This window comes from Oryzias latipes, chromosome 6, assembly GCF_002234675.1.
Source record: "Oryzias latipes chromosome 6, ASM223467v1".
Lineage (NCBI taxonomy): Eukaryota > Metazoa > Chordata > Actinopteri > Beloniformes > Adrianichthyidae > Oryzias > Oryzias latipes.
The window spans coordinates 29,519,935-29,535,147 of NC_019864.2; the positions used below are offsets into that span (position 1 = coordinate 29,519,935).

A 15,213-nucleotide genomic window follows, 5' to 3' on the forward strand; every position below is an offset into this window, starting at 1 on the left:
AGAAAATACTCCAGCAGACGTGTAATACAACTGATTATTTGTATTTTTCCAAGTAAACGCTTGAATGACCAGGAAGTCTTGACGATTTAGAGTATTGGATTTGAAAAACTTCTCACTGTGTTTGAAATGAATTTAAAGGCTGGACGGTTTTGGTTTGTGCAATAAATTAACGTTTCTTTGACCCTGCTGTTTTAAAGGGTGAAACCACAAGAAAATGCTCGGGGATCAATTCAAGAGTTAGTCATTTCAAGCAGTCAGAAAATTACTGGCAAAAAAAAATCCTGTTTATACACATGGACATGGTTTAAGGTAACCGTGAGAGGGCCACACATGAAACTGTACCCAGGAGTTATGGCTGACAAATGGATATATGCTGGAAAAGTGCAGCTATAATGGTATTTTGTGGAATTTGTAAAGACTGTAATATGTTAAGCGAGTTGTGGTCGTCCTGGTGAATGTCAAAGTTTAGGATTGAACAGATTGCACAACTTGAGGAGGCTTAAGAACTGCTGAGGATTTTATCTGCATGTGTTCTTCCATTTACTTCTATTATTTAATTTTGGGTCTGCGTTGCCACACTGCTTTTAAGGGATTAGCCGGGATCACAAAAAGGCTAATACGCATTGAAACGGGTTTATCCTAGTTTGGAGAAAGTATTGGATGGAAAAAATCTTGGTTAAGATGAGATGAGGGTGTTTAGGGACTGATGAGGAAGCTGTTCGGCTAAACCAAATGCACAAGAAGTACCTGTGAAGGGCTTCAATCCACAGGAAAGAAGATGGACCAGCAGAGTCGTTCTCTTAAAAGATTCTACTCTTCAACCATGAAGTTCAGTTTTTAGCTCGATTTCTTCAAATCTGCCCCGAAGGCTTCTTATCTGTACTTCCTTCATAAATCTAAAACTTTTTTTTTATGTAACCCCTTTGCTTCATCCCTCACTTTTGCCCCTCTACAGAAAGTTGTCAAAAGCCTCCATGCATTTATCTTTTTCTCATTTCCTGCTGCTCTGTATCCCCTCAGCCTCCCCGCCCTCCCCCCAAAAAAGAGGCAAACACAGGAGCAAAAGCAAAGCTGGACCACAAAGTGTCACACACTTTGCTGACTGAGACTTTGATGTGAAGCTAGCCTGGGAAATGACCCAGCCGCACTGACATCACACACGTTATGAGGTCTACAAATAGGAGAAACGTTAAAAGGTCAAACTTAAGGGAGAAACCAAAAAACAAGCAAGGATTGAACTTTTACAGAAGAAAATAAAATCTCTGTAACGGAGGGAATAGATTTCTCTGTGCAGGTCTCTAATGGAAAAATAACTTTAAAGAGTTGAACCTTTAATTACAGAAATGCAGCAGATAAATGCATTCTATTTTAGATTATGGTAAAAAGGAAAATCAGATCTTTATTTATCTAATATTTATTTAGCTGCAAATTCGTCATAACTTATCACTAAAAGATGAATTTTTTTTAAATTGTTTTAGTTATTTTTTATTGGTAAATTCTTGTCACTTTTTGAATTACATTGTTTGTCTGACATATGGTGTGTGTGTGTGTGTGTGTGTGTGTGTCTCTCTCTCTCTATCCAATTAATTGTAGTGTAAGTGTACTTTAAGTGAGCTTTTCTTTTTTAATGGGTTGTTTTCTGCCGAAATAACTGACTTTTGGTTAAAAATCCGAAAGATAAACATAATTTTTTATTTCACTTAGTAAAATGCACATGTACTTAATCAAAATATATTACCGGTCAATCTCTGGCTATTTTATTACACATATTGCTACTTTAAAAAGTTTGTCTTTGCATTTTTTATGATGTTGCCAAAACCCAAATGTCATTTTACAATCTTCTAAAAAAAAATCAATTCTATACACTGTTTTCCCTTAAAGAGGTGATATAAAATAAATCAGATGATTAAAATACTAAAATTTATGACGAAGAAAAATGACTGCATATTGGCCACATTCGTATACTACATGCGCATCGGGCACGTGATGCAAAATGGAGAACACGGTGAATGCTGGTTCTTGAGCAAACACTGGACTGTCGCTACTAGCGGATGTCTGCCACCTACAGCGCATAACATTTGGGGAATCTTGCGTTGGGTCTTCCTTTCACAGCTCTATTCCCACTTAGACATAGAATTCCAGCCAGACACAAACCGCAGCTATCAATGTCTTCCAAATGCTTGGCACTTCCTAGAATTCAAAAAAGACGCTACCCACATGTCACTATCAAACCACTGTATCAAAGTTCAACTGGTTTAACTTTCCGCGTGTGTTCAATGGCGTCGTGTACGTAGAAAACAGACTTAAAACTTTGCGTAGCGACTCGTGAGCTTTTTAAACTCAGTCCCGAAATGCATATGATACGGTCACAAAGCGCTTTCATTGTTCAATGCCGAGCCCGGCGTGAAAATACTAAATTTATCCCACAATGTGGAAATTTTTCTCCGCATTTGACCCTGGGGGAGCAGTGGGCAGCAGATGGGCCGCTGGCTGGGGAGGGCGGTGATCGAACCGCCAACCCTTCAGTTGTTAGACGACCTGCTCTATCGCCTGAGCTAAACTGCTGCTACCGCTGCTGTGAACGTAGCTTAACAAAAAGATGTTATGTATTCACATACATTAATTTGTACATTATTATTGGTTTAGTTTAAACATTTGATATACAATATTATGCTCTTTTGGTGTAATCACCCTTTTGAACTATTTTTCAATTTGTGAATGATTTTATAAATTTTACGGCTAAAAAAAACAACTGGAGCCCTATGATTCGTTATTGAAATATGTTTTATGAGACTAATTTACTTCTATTCTTTGCTCTGGGGTGTAACTCAATGAAGAAAAAAGGAAATTAAAAAAAATAATATCTATTTTTGTTAAATTTAAGCTCTGTTTTGACACAAAGAAGAGCAAAGGAAAACAGATGGAAGCAAAGGCTCCTTCTTCTGTTATATGAGACTTTTTCTTATGTTTGTCAATGTTTGTATATGTTATGCGAGGGTTTGTGTGCATGCAAAGTTGAGCTGCAGTCTCTGTATAACACTGCGAGGATCTTTTTGATCATTAATCCAAAACTGAACGTCGGCAATCACCACACAGGAACAAACACGGTGACCACATGCTAAACAGTCCCGCCTCCCTCCGAGGGCCTCGCTTGAACAGCTTGACCCATCCTGCCAGAGCTTTTTAGGATGGAGTCCTTCTCATTTTCAGGATGCCTCAGTCCACTGACTGACTGTTATTATCATTATTCTTTCCAATCTGCTTACCCTGGCCTCTGCTTTGAAGCTGTTGATGGATGTTGCACAAGCAAAGCTCTGGGCTTGCTAAAAACCAAACTCTCATTATTCTGGGCTCCACAGACAATGAGCGCCGTTGTGAAGGAACCGACCGACCACTAATGATGCTGGAACAACATCCAGATTGTGATTGCAAAGTGTCCATCAAAGTGAGGCGTAATGGGCACGAACAGCCAGTCAAGTTTTTGTTTTTTTCAAACTCACGTTGGGTCTCAGGCTGGCCGCCTGTGCGTAGAACTTCTCAGCTGCCTCATTTAGGTTGGCCTGCCTGAAAAAGGGAAAACAGGGAGACAGAATCATTACTCATTTTTATTGCTCCTGCCTTCGGATGAGGCCTTGAACCCTGCCTGTTTACTGGTGCTTGGGGGTCAGCGAGGAAATAACATGGAGAGCAGGGTGAGGGATGGAGAAGGCCGATCCCAATCGCCTTTAGGCTTCTCGTACGATTGCATATTTGGCTTGATAACATCTGCGCTGAGCGGCGCATAACAAGCTCTTCCACTCTAATTGAGCCTGGAGGTTTGAACATCTGCTTTATTGGATTCTTGCAGAAAGGGAATAGTCATGGTAGAGCTCATAGTCTGGTAGATTTTAACTTCACTAAAGCTGAAGACAAAGAAACCCAAATTTACTTAATAAATTCCTGATACTCTGTGAAAGATTGGCTGCTGTTCAGACTCTAAAACACACAAACCTTTTCTTCCAGTTCTCACCGCTCTGCTTATTGTTCTAGTACGCACAAATCTGCAACTCCTTCAATTAATGCTCTGGTTTTTCCGACATCTCCACTTCACTGATGGTAACAATTGCCTAATTGCAAATAATTTTGCTTAGAAAAAGTCAAGGACGGCCTCATTGAGGGCAGGCTGGGGTGCCCCTTAAGTCATGATGATCAAAGGAAGCACAAGCGGTGGATTCACGGTTTCAGTTAAGCTGTCAGGATCTATTAGAAAATCACCATCTACATGTTTCCAGATCAAAGTCAGGGAGACCCTAGGAGGTTCCATCCAACACTGGTCCTGCTTGACTGAACAACACTGAGAGACTCGGGGGAGCTTGATACCTCACTCAAACTGGGGGAGGCCTTTCTAAGTAAACAAACCCATGAAGCTCAGACAGTCTTATCAAAAACTTAATGAAAAATTGGTGCTCAAAGAAAAGAAGAAAAAGAAGTCATCATCATGAATACAAAAGGTTCTGGTCCACTTTTGTAAGCTGGTCTTAGCATTTAATCGCTGATTGGATCACCTGATAAGTGATGGGTTTCTGTAAACACTCAGACGGATTCAGTAGGACCGTTTGGTGACGATCCGATTTGATTTAAAGAAACAAGATCAACGATTCACAGATCAAACCGCGACTCCAACTATTCCATATATTATGTTTGAATGGTTGCTATGTGTCTCTTTACTGGATATATAAACATTTTAAACAGGGATTTAATCACCATGGACTTGTAACTTTATTTAAAGATTAGAATCGGCAAAACATAACGAAAAAAATAACAACAAAAGATTTAGAATGAAATGCAAGCTTAACATTTTACAGACAGATTCTAGTACGACTTCACCAGCATGCTAGCAGAGAGTCACATGACGTCATAACTGATCACTAGATTTTGATATTTGTACTTTTGTATTCATTATATTTTTATTCATAGCGTCTACTCCTGTACTGTACTACTGTAGTCTGTTTTTTCAGAACTTATTTCAGTTCACTGAGGCTAAGCCCCCTTTATTTTGCCCCCCCCATCTAGAAAAACACTTAATAGTTTTACTTTGAAAGTTGTTACCTTTACCGACACTTTACTTTGAAGATTTATTTATTTATGGTGACAGAAATGCATTTGGTTTGTTTAGCTTACATATTGAAAATCCAGCAACATTGTGCCATTTTAGAGTGATAATTGCCCAAAGTGTATTTTTTACTATAGATTAATAAAGCAAATCAGCAATCTTCGATGACACACTCAAATTTTTCTGTAACAGATTGTGGGTATCTGGTCCGTCTTCATTTGTACTTTTCTCTACGGCGAAAATGCACGTTCCGGGTGTTGATATGCATTGTCGGGTGGGCGTGCCATCTTAAATTTAAAATGAAACTCTATCATTTAATTTGAAAGTACAATGGAAGTTTGTAAACCTGGACCTGTTTTCCGTTTATCGCCATGGAATCGATATGATGAAATTGGAAAAGGAATTCTTGCGTACGGCTTGTGTAGCAGAGGGACACACGTCAAACGCAGACATGACGGAGGCGATGTAAACGATTCAGATGGATTCTATTTTTTTGTGTGTTAACGCAGCTCAACAGAGATGCACCGCAAACAGACCAGTGTAAATCCAGGGTAAGAGTGGATCAAAGCATCTGGACAACATCCCAAAGATACAGTTTCATGTTTGGGAGTGATGCCGCCTAAAACATTGGCCAGGAAAAATAAATGAATGCATTTTTGTAAATCAAAAGTGTTATAGGAAACTACGTAACATCTGAAACTCCCACACCTTCACATTCACGCTGTTGGTCATTTCGTTTTACTAAGACATAGACTACACTAAAAACGAAGATACAATTTGAAGAAGTGGACTATTTAAAGAAACTTTGACTCCCTTCACCCCTAGGTAAATGCATGCTATGTTTGTTTGCTGAGAAGAGGTGGCCTATTAATCAGCTTCAATCATCTTTGAAACTGCAGCCAATAAATATAAACTTTTAGTCCAGTATGTACAATCTGGACATATTACACATCCCTGCACTCCAATAAACTGAGCAATCCCTTCAGATAGATCGTGATTCAACTGTAGTTATGTTTATATTGCAATTTGCATGGTAATCCATTTGAAAACAAACTGTGTGTTTTCTACGGGTTCTTCTTCCCTACACTGCACACTGAACAAACCCCTTTGGATTGTTTCATTGTCACTGGAATTGACAGATTAGAAGCAAGTCCAAACTATTCCCTGGGGCCAACTTTTCCTGTGCTAAATTCACACTATAAACAGGCACTGAAGTAAAAAAATAACTGCGTAAAAGTGGAGGGGAGAAATTATTAGGTTGGGAGCCAAATGGTCGAAAACCAAGGGCCCAAGAGGGTAATAAATAACAAGAACCAATTTGTAGGCTTCTGTTCCTCCTTGTAATCTTCCTTTTTCCCTTTGTGTAGATATACTTGTGTCCCAATCGAGCGAAGCTTTTCCTTGCCTTTATCCAAGACAAACACATAAAGAGTAACAAGTTTGCAGGAGAAAGACCCCATGCCAAGCAGGCGGAGATGAGTTCAACCCAAACACGGTTTAAAGCTGTTTTATCTGTCAGAGGTCTGGACCCTGGAACAAGCACTCTATTGAAAACTGCTGGTGGCGTAGATCTGTCATGAACTAATGTCAAAGGAATTGTGGGGAAACTTTCTTGGAGCTGTGTAAAAAAAAAATGTGCAAACACTTTGATAAAACACCAGAAATTGTAGAGGATTTGACTTAAAGATGTCCAAAGAGCTGCTGCCCAACTCCTGGCTCATGGTCACGAACGCAAGAGCTCCAGGCCTCATCAGCTGATGTTTGCAGCCATCTAAAATTGTTTAAGTATAATCAGGAACTCCCCCAGTTGAAGATACACCAAGAGATTGTTGAAGTTTGACAAACTGCACAAGAACATCTAGCACTTATTGAGTGCTAAGACGGAGCAGCACTTCTAGGGCTTCTTGAAAAAAGCCGGATTATGAAGAACAGCCAAGTAAATCACTGGGGCTGAGGAGTAGAGTAAGCCCCCGGATAAACCGTGCAGACAGTAGACCTCCCTCACTCACGCTCGGCCTCTCTTCTACCCTGCCATGGAAAACTGTAGACCATCCATCATGTGCCCACAGAAAAAAAAATGCACACGGTGCTTAGGCTGTGGAAATTAAAAATAACACAAAAAAAAACAGGAATTCAATCAAAGACTTACCTGAGCATGTGGGCTGCACTGAAGACCACATCAAACTCCCCGCTGTCGAGGCGAGCAGCTTTCTTTGCCATCTCTGCTGCTTCCAGCAGCCGTGACTCTTCCAATAAAAACTGACCTAACAGGGCAGGAGAGAACAACGCTGCTATTAAAACACTAAAGAATCCCCACAGAGGCACAGAGGGAGACGCCGTCCAACACTGTTGCTTTTGGCTCCGGTACAGCCCAGTCTGCCTCTGCAACTGTGCTGAAACACTAGATATGAGTGCAACAAACAATCCATCTTCGGTGGGTCATATCAGCTGACCTCATGAATGGGTTTCCATCTGGTAAAAACATCCCCACCTGGTTTACAGGTGTGTCTAACTTAAACTGGGAGAGTCCCTCAAAGACAATCAATGCAGCTTTAACCCTTGTGCTATCTTAGATGACCCCACCCTTACTTTGACGTGTTATTCCTACCATGACAAAGGTGGAAAGATTTCATGTAATCCATGGACACCAGTGAAGATCACAAATCATTGAAGAAAAAAGGTTCAGAGCACTGTCTAGTGGGTCTAGATGACCCAACTCTCAATGTTAAAGTGCCAAGGATAGCACAAGGGTTACGGGGCCATGGTCATAAGGATTAACCCTTTGAGAGCCAATGATTTCGCTTGTATCAACCACTAAATGAAACATTCACAAATAACTTTGAAAGAAACTGACAGCACTGAGGCCAGGGACTGACTAACAACCTGAGAGAAAGGACACTCTCTAGTGTTTATGAAGTCATCACTGAGCATAGTGGACTATATAAAGCTCCAGCTCTGGACATATATGTACAACTGAGCTAAGTCTGTCTGCACTAAATAAAACTGGAGATAAAAAAAACAGCAGTAAAATGAGATACTGTTGAAATTCACCATGGACCAGAAAACACACCGAAACTGGTGGAAAAATACACCAAAATAAAAAGTTTTAATCGAGTGTTTTTTTAGTCGTCGCTTTCTATGTATTTAAAAATCAAGTTACATCTCAAAAACGTGCAGAAAGTTATGGAAAAAAGCTGAAATGAACATCAAAAATTCAAAAACCATATTGAAATATGCAATGTACAGTCATAAAGAATGGGTACATTTCAGTTTTATAAGCACAAAATAATTGTCCTCCATTTCAACCCAGTGAAAGTCCATAGTGTATTTTAGGAGTGACATGGAAATTAATACAGTAATCCTATGAGTAAAACATTACTTTGATTAATATATTCATTTTTAACTCTATAGTTTCAAAAAACATTGCCAACCTGGTGCAGTGATGGAAGGCAGACCCATCAGATCACATTTAAATGCCGTTTAAGACCTAAGAGACTTTTGCAGGATTAACTCCTTACACACTTTACTCACTAACAGTTATGAGACTAATTACTCAAAGGCAACTTTGTGCCACGAATAAGTTATGGAAAACAATGCCAAAGAAAAGAGTACATTCGTCACATTCAATCAAAGGGAAATCATCCCATCATCATCCTCCTCTAAACTGAGAATTTGGGCATAAGGAGAAGTAAACGGATCAAAAAACTCCCCCAAATATGAGTTTGTGTTAATCTGCTGAATTAAATATTTAAAGAGAGATCTTACCATAATGCATGTAACAGTTGCCTTTTGTGGGCTCAAGCTGAATGGCCTTGAGGAAGTACTTCTCTGCTTCTGCTTTCTGCCCCTGAGAGGAAAGGATTCCAAACATATGATTATTACTTCAACCACTCCTCAAAACTACTCATTATGAAAATACCGTACTCAGCTCAACAGCCAAAACACCATAATGTATACTTAATGCCCCCCCTCCCCCTCACAACCACAGACGTATTTGAACAATAAATCTTAATAAATGGACATGAAACGTGCTGGCCGCAAGTGTTTTCTTTGCAAGATCGTGTGTCCTTGTGCACGCGGCTGCGCTTGGAAAGGTGGTCAAAACAGGGTAAAGAGTAATTCATAACATGGAGCCTAACCGCCACTTGCCCCCGTGTGTGGCCTGACCTGCGTATGAAACAAGTCAGCAAGTGGTGCATGGAAAAAAATTAAAAGGGAAGTGTTGCAGAAGTACAGGGAAACCGAAAGGTCCGCCTGCCTACAGGGATTTCACTCTGACTGAAGTTCCCCGCTCAGTGTGTGTGCACTGTTGCAAAGATGAAAGCATCCAAACTGGGAGAATCAAGTCAATATGACGAAGAAATGCTGAAGCCCCGGAGACCTGCAGGGCAGCTTTCGCAAAGACTTCTCATTTCTAAAATATGGCCACCTCGAAGGGCATCATCCCACTTATATTTGCTTACGAAATACATTCTAAATCAAATATTGGTGGATTAACATTGTTGTTTTTTGTTTGAACTGTTTTTCCAAAGACGTAGACGGTGCGATATCTGGTGTAAGGCATTGTCATGGTAACGGCTACCAAGCCTGCACCAACCAGCTGCCCTTCAGCTGGTGTACGAGGACCGACCAGTGGAGGACGGTGGAATTTTTTCTGGATTAAAAGTCACTAGAGTATAATTTGAAGCCACCAAAAGAAAATTTTACTTAGGTTGATAAAAAATTAATTACAAGTTGCACTTTTGAGAGAAAATATGGGAACAAATACGGTAAGCTAAACATCTCGTTAGGTCAGTTTTTTTCAACCAGTGTCCGCGGCACACTAGTGTAGTGTAGTGTAGTGTAGTGTAGTGTAGTGTAGTGTAGTGTAGTGTGTTCACTGATTTAAAAACCTTTTTTATCTCCAGGATATCAGCTCTGTGTTCATCCAAACAGGCCCTGATAAAACACTGAGTAGTTAGGAATATGTAAGATTGTAAAATACTTTTTTCTTTGTGTTTATTTGATTCTATTAAAAACATTTTGATAAGAATGGCGGTACCGCGATTTAGCTGCAGCTTCAACTTTTAGAAAAAACAATGCAGAGAGGACTGTACATCAATCCAGACTATAGAGTTTCTCCTTTTTTTAATTTTTAGATGTTGGTGTGCCACTGGATTTTTGTCAAGGATTAAGTGTGCCTTGGCTCAAAAAGGCTGAAAAACAATAAGCTAGGTGAATAAAGCATTATTTTGGGAGGAAAAGTTCCCCTCTTACCGCTCGTTTTCATCAAAATGATGAAGCAAACGTTTGTTTTACAGAAACAGACATCCACAAGTAGTAGATCACTTTTAGTACAAGAAATATCCACCATTAACTCTACTGATTAATGAAATCAACATAAAATCTTTCAATAATAATACAATTATGTACAAGTCTTAAGACATATTCACTGTGTACAGAGCAATAAGGTGAGCAAGACAGAAAAAAGCCAACAAACAATTTCAAATGGAGGCAATCTTTGATGGTAAAATGTGACAGTGGTCCTGTCATGTTCATCATTGAAGGACAAATCTTTTCTACCGTCTTGATGTTGGGATAAACTGTGGAATAACGTCAGTACATCTATGTTTCTGTTCCCGCGCAGTAATACAGAACATTGAGGCTATTACCTTTTTAGGTGTCCATTATTTCCTTTAATGGACATCCTGCAGCCAATCAGAATTTAGTATTCACCAATACGATGGTATAAAAGGCAGCCAGTCACAGCTGAAGGTGTAGAGTCAGCCAGCGGCTCTACACTTTTCTGATCTCGGATCAGTTTGAGATCCAGCTTGAGCCAGATTCAGCCTCTCAAAGTGGATGCATTATAAATACAATCAGTTTGGTCAATATGATGGTTTTCATGAATAATGTATTAGTCAAACTGGTGTTTTATCTTCATTAAGAGTTGAGGTATCAAAAAGGACGAAAAGGTTACAAAAGACTTTATTAAGCAAATCAAAACATTTTAAAGTGTAAAGTGAAGCAAATCTCATCAGATTGGTCAAACTAAAGAATAAACTCACTTCCCCTCTACACCATGTGGTATTAATGACTGAAAACTTAGTCAAGCGACTGCATTTTTAGTGAGCTGAGCTTCAGTAGAAAGGTAATTTAGTCATGTGAATATCTGAAAGGGGTTTCCCTAGATGTGGGAGGGAAATCAAGCGTGTGCTAAGTGTTTGTTCAACGTGGCTGATGGTGTTTCAGCAGAGATCCCGGACGTCCTCTGATAAACATCGCTTCTGGAATATTTTTTGTTCACCCATGTGCAGGTGGAGGGTTTGAGGGTCAGCACAAGCTGGCAAATTGGTTTTCCAAATTCAATAAATAAACAAATAAATAAATATATCGATAAATATAAAAATCAATAGAATGTATGCCTTAACTTAATTGATTCATATTGAATTGGCAATATGAGACAAAATTAGCTTAACCCTTCAACACCTGACACTTGTATACCAACGCTTTAACATAACACTTTACCATACCATAACTTTTCAACCCTCGCCATCAATGTAATTCCAGCAGATTCGGAAGCTGAGAAAAGCGACTTTTGTGATGTCAAAGAACATCAATGCTGGAGCTAATGCCCCGCTGTTAAAGGAATGATTGACAAAAGTATATTTTTGGATTGGATCTAGCTGATTAAATTATGATTTTTGTGCATCGGTATTGAATTATTGAATTACTATAGCAAAATGTTTGCTTGTAATTATTTTACAATCTCTCCAAGACTCATAGGATCTTAACGTTTTGTGTTTTTTATGAAATCAAACAAAGAAAAACGCAGAAGATACTCTCTCCTTAAGCATCAGACAAACTTGTGGATAAACCTATGGATAAAAAGGTATAAAAATAACGGGAGTGCACTAAGTGTGAAACCTTTGGTGCATCCATGGTGTCGGTGCAGGTGTGAACACGTCAGTGCCGAATGCGTGACTTCCCTCCTTCACCTTTCCCATCCTCCCGTTGAACCCACTTCTGTCGTCTCCGTATCAGACGCCAGCTCCGGCATCCTTCCTTTCCTCTTTGACTCTGCACGCCCTCCTGTGGGGACCTGAACCTGAAAGCCCTGACAGTATTTGAAGTCCTTCATCACTTACAGCTGCTCCACTGGGAGGCTAAAAGAAGAGGATGATGATGAAGAGCTGGAGGGGTTAGGTCAACTTCCTGTACTGCTTTTGATCAAGCTTAAATGCTGTTGACATGAGGCAGAGGGAACGGACTCTGAGCTGCATTTCACGGCCGCCTGTAAAGCTGAGAACATACTTTCTGACATGTTCTAAAAGTGAGGTCTTTTAAATGCATCATGTGGGCATGAAACCGCAGCACGACCTTCTTTAATGACATCATTTGCACTCAGAGGATCACGAGGGCTCAAACTGTCCTCCAAATCCTCAGGAACAGAACCGTAGTTTTTACCCCTGAAGATCTGAACTCCATATTCCTCATAAGCCAGTCCCTAAACAGAGTTTTTCTTTATGACTTCCCGCCAGAGTCCACTTCATCCAGACTCAACCCTCTCCTCCGAGGGGGTTGGGTTACACCCCGAGACGGTCTCTGACAGAGTGACGGGATTTGGCTCCATTCAAATTTGGATTCCAAACTGTTTTTTTTTCTTTTCTACTTACTGTAATGTACGACATGTTGAGGAGAGACTTTTATCTACGACTCAAACTGATTAATTCTTCCAGCTGGTGCAAAGGGAAAATCCTATTTAACAAGATGCTGCTGCTCAGTTTAATAAGGTATTTGTACCTTGGCCGATTTCAACTAGTAATAAAAAAAAAGTCAAATGCACCCACACGTAGTACTGACCTGTGCGTGTGTTGTGTGTTTTTTGGTCATCCGGGCACGTGTAGAGAGGATCTATTAACCTTTATAGGCCGGAGCTCTCACCAGCGACGGCCGCTCTCTGACATACCTTAAACCTTTGGCCATTTATGCGATCACCGTGAATCAGCTGATTCGTTGAAAAGAATATATGCAGCACATTCCATTCGTTAAGTGTTGCATAACGGCGCAAAGCCACTTTTTCTCCACTGGAATTAAGTTTAATTACCTAAACAGTTGACAAGTTATTTACCTGAACAGCACTGTCGGGATCCTTGAACAAACAAACAGCAGGATTTGGGGAGGACTGAAAAAAAAAACCTGTACGGCACGCCTGCGTCTCACCTACCTCACCCGTCCTTACCCTTAAGGCCCGTACACACCGGGACGAATATTCGCCAGGCGTTATTCGCCAACGTTTTTTGTGTTCACACCCAGGCGATTTTCGCTGACGATGAGCCGAGCAAACATGCAATTTCATTCCCTGACATTAGATGGCGCTTAATGTAAACAGAAATACTCCTGTACACAAGAAGGCGCTGCGCAACTTTACGCTTCTTAAAGTCGCTTTTCACTCAGAAGAAGAGAGCAAGTACGCGCTTGTCAGAATCATACAAAGAAAACATGAATATTTCAAGCACCAGTAGCTCCAACTGGTGCTTGGTTCAGGGATATTTTAGAATGTCCGTCATTATTTCTTCGCGGCTGTGCAGATGCAACTCGGCGTCTATCTTCTTCGCTGGTATGTGTGCTCAGCAAGGCAGTTTTGTGTTTGAGTGCCCCCAAGTTGTGTTTTACTGTAACTTCAGAAGCTCCAGACACGTGTGCAAAAGCGCCGTTCTCATTGGTCGAATAGATTTCAACGAAAAGAAAAACAGAAAAAAAACGAACACGAGGCGTTTTTTTTTTTGAAGCGTGGCGTTTTTTTGCGTCGGTGTGCACACTCACATGGTGCCCTTTGTTAAGTCACAAGGCGGTAAACATCGGTGAAAATCGCCAGCGAAATTCGTCCCGGTGTGAACGGGCCTTTAGCGTTGTATTGAGTGCTCACTACGACCTGTCACCGGCAGGCAGCAGGCCCATAGAAGAAAATGTGCATGAACGTTTTAGCTCTGCAGAATCACTGAGTGGTTTATGACCGTAGTATTTACTGTGGGGTCACCTACATACAGGTTTGATCATTTGTCAACAGCAGACAGCCCATATCCACCCATAACGACAGTTGAAACTAAGGCTTTAGCCACATTTAGGCACTTCTGATACATGAAAATACATTTATTTCTTTTACTCCAGTTTGGATATGTATGTTAAAGCCAACATATATAATGCGTTAAGTGGGGATGCTCGGCCTGGATTTGGTAACAGATAAATGTTAACTTTCCATTTAGTCAGACGTGCTGGCAGCACGAAGGCTTCGACCACAGAGAAGAAAACGGGGCCATGACTTCACCTCTGGATCACAAATCAAAAGCTGAACTTGTTCCTAGATGGACTTCGATTTTAGTGAATTCACAAAAAAGCCAAAATTTGGTTTGGGTATTTAACTAAATCTGATTGCCAGTGAGATTTCCACGCAAACCACCGGGGATCCGGACGAAATTAAAGGCAACTACTGTATGAAAGGAAAGAAGTTTAGAAAGGACTCTGCCTCGGTCTGGGAAATGAAGCGGGACAGGGCCAGGAAGACTTTGGTTCCTCAGCCGAGCAGCAGAAACAAACGCTGCAGGCTTTTGAACATTTTCACTTCTTCCCATCTGGGTCCAGACAGTGGGAGTGCGGGATGTCATCTGCAGAGTTTGGATCCACCCTTCTTATGACCCTCTCTGCAACTATTCATCAAAAAACAATTTTTTTCGTCCCTCAGCAGCTCTTTTTTAGCTTTTACAGCTCTCCCTAAAGAACTCTGTTCCAAGCACAACTATCAAGGTGAAATCTGTAACAGATGACTGCATGATCACTTCTTCATAAGATGTCTGCTGTTGTATCTGTAAGGATGAGGAGGGATGCATTTCGGTCTTTACAGTGCTTGTATACATATTTCCATGTTACTTTCTGGAATGAAATGGCAAATAAACCGTATAAACATAAAAGAAGCTCATTTTGAAACCGTTTATGCTGCGGAATAAATCCCAGAAAGTTTTAAAAACTTGCAGCTGAATCAGGAGCTGCTTCCAAGGTTTCTCTAGAAAAAGCTTTTTTTTTCTGGATCTGGAAAAGCAAAACTAAAAGAATAATAAATAAAATATGTATAATTTATAAAACTC

The 15,213-nt window shown here is 40.4% G+C and overlaps 1 protein-coding gene across 1 annotated transcript in view; it reads right to left on the reverse strand.

Moving 5' to 3' along the window:
• LOC101161726 (transmembrane and TPR repeat-containing protein 2-like) overlaps nt 1-15,213 on the reverse strand; it is a 107,956-nt gene that overhangs the window by 3,428 nt on the left and 89,315 nt on the right. The window contains exons 9-11 of the mRNA XM_023956084.1: nt 8,858-8,939; nt 7,242-7,356; nt 3,501-3,564 (exon numbers count right to left, since the gene is read on the reverse strand). Coding sequence (XP_023811852.1) covers nt 3,501-3,564; nt 7,242-7,356; nt 8,858-8,939 — 261 coding nt within the window. The remainder of the gene's footprint in view (nt 1-3,500; nt 3,565-7,241; nt 7,357-8,857; nt 8,940-15,213) is intronic.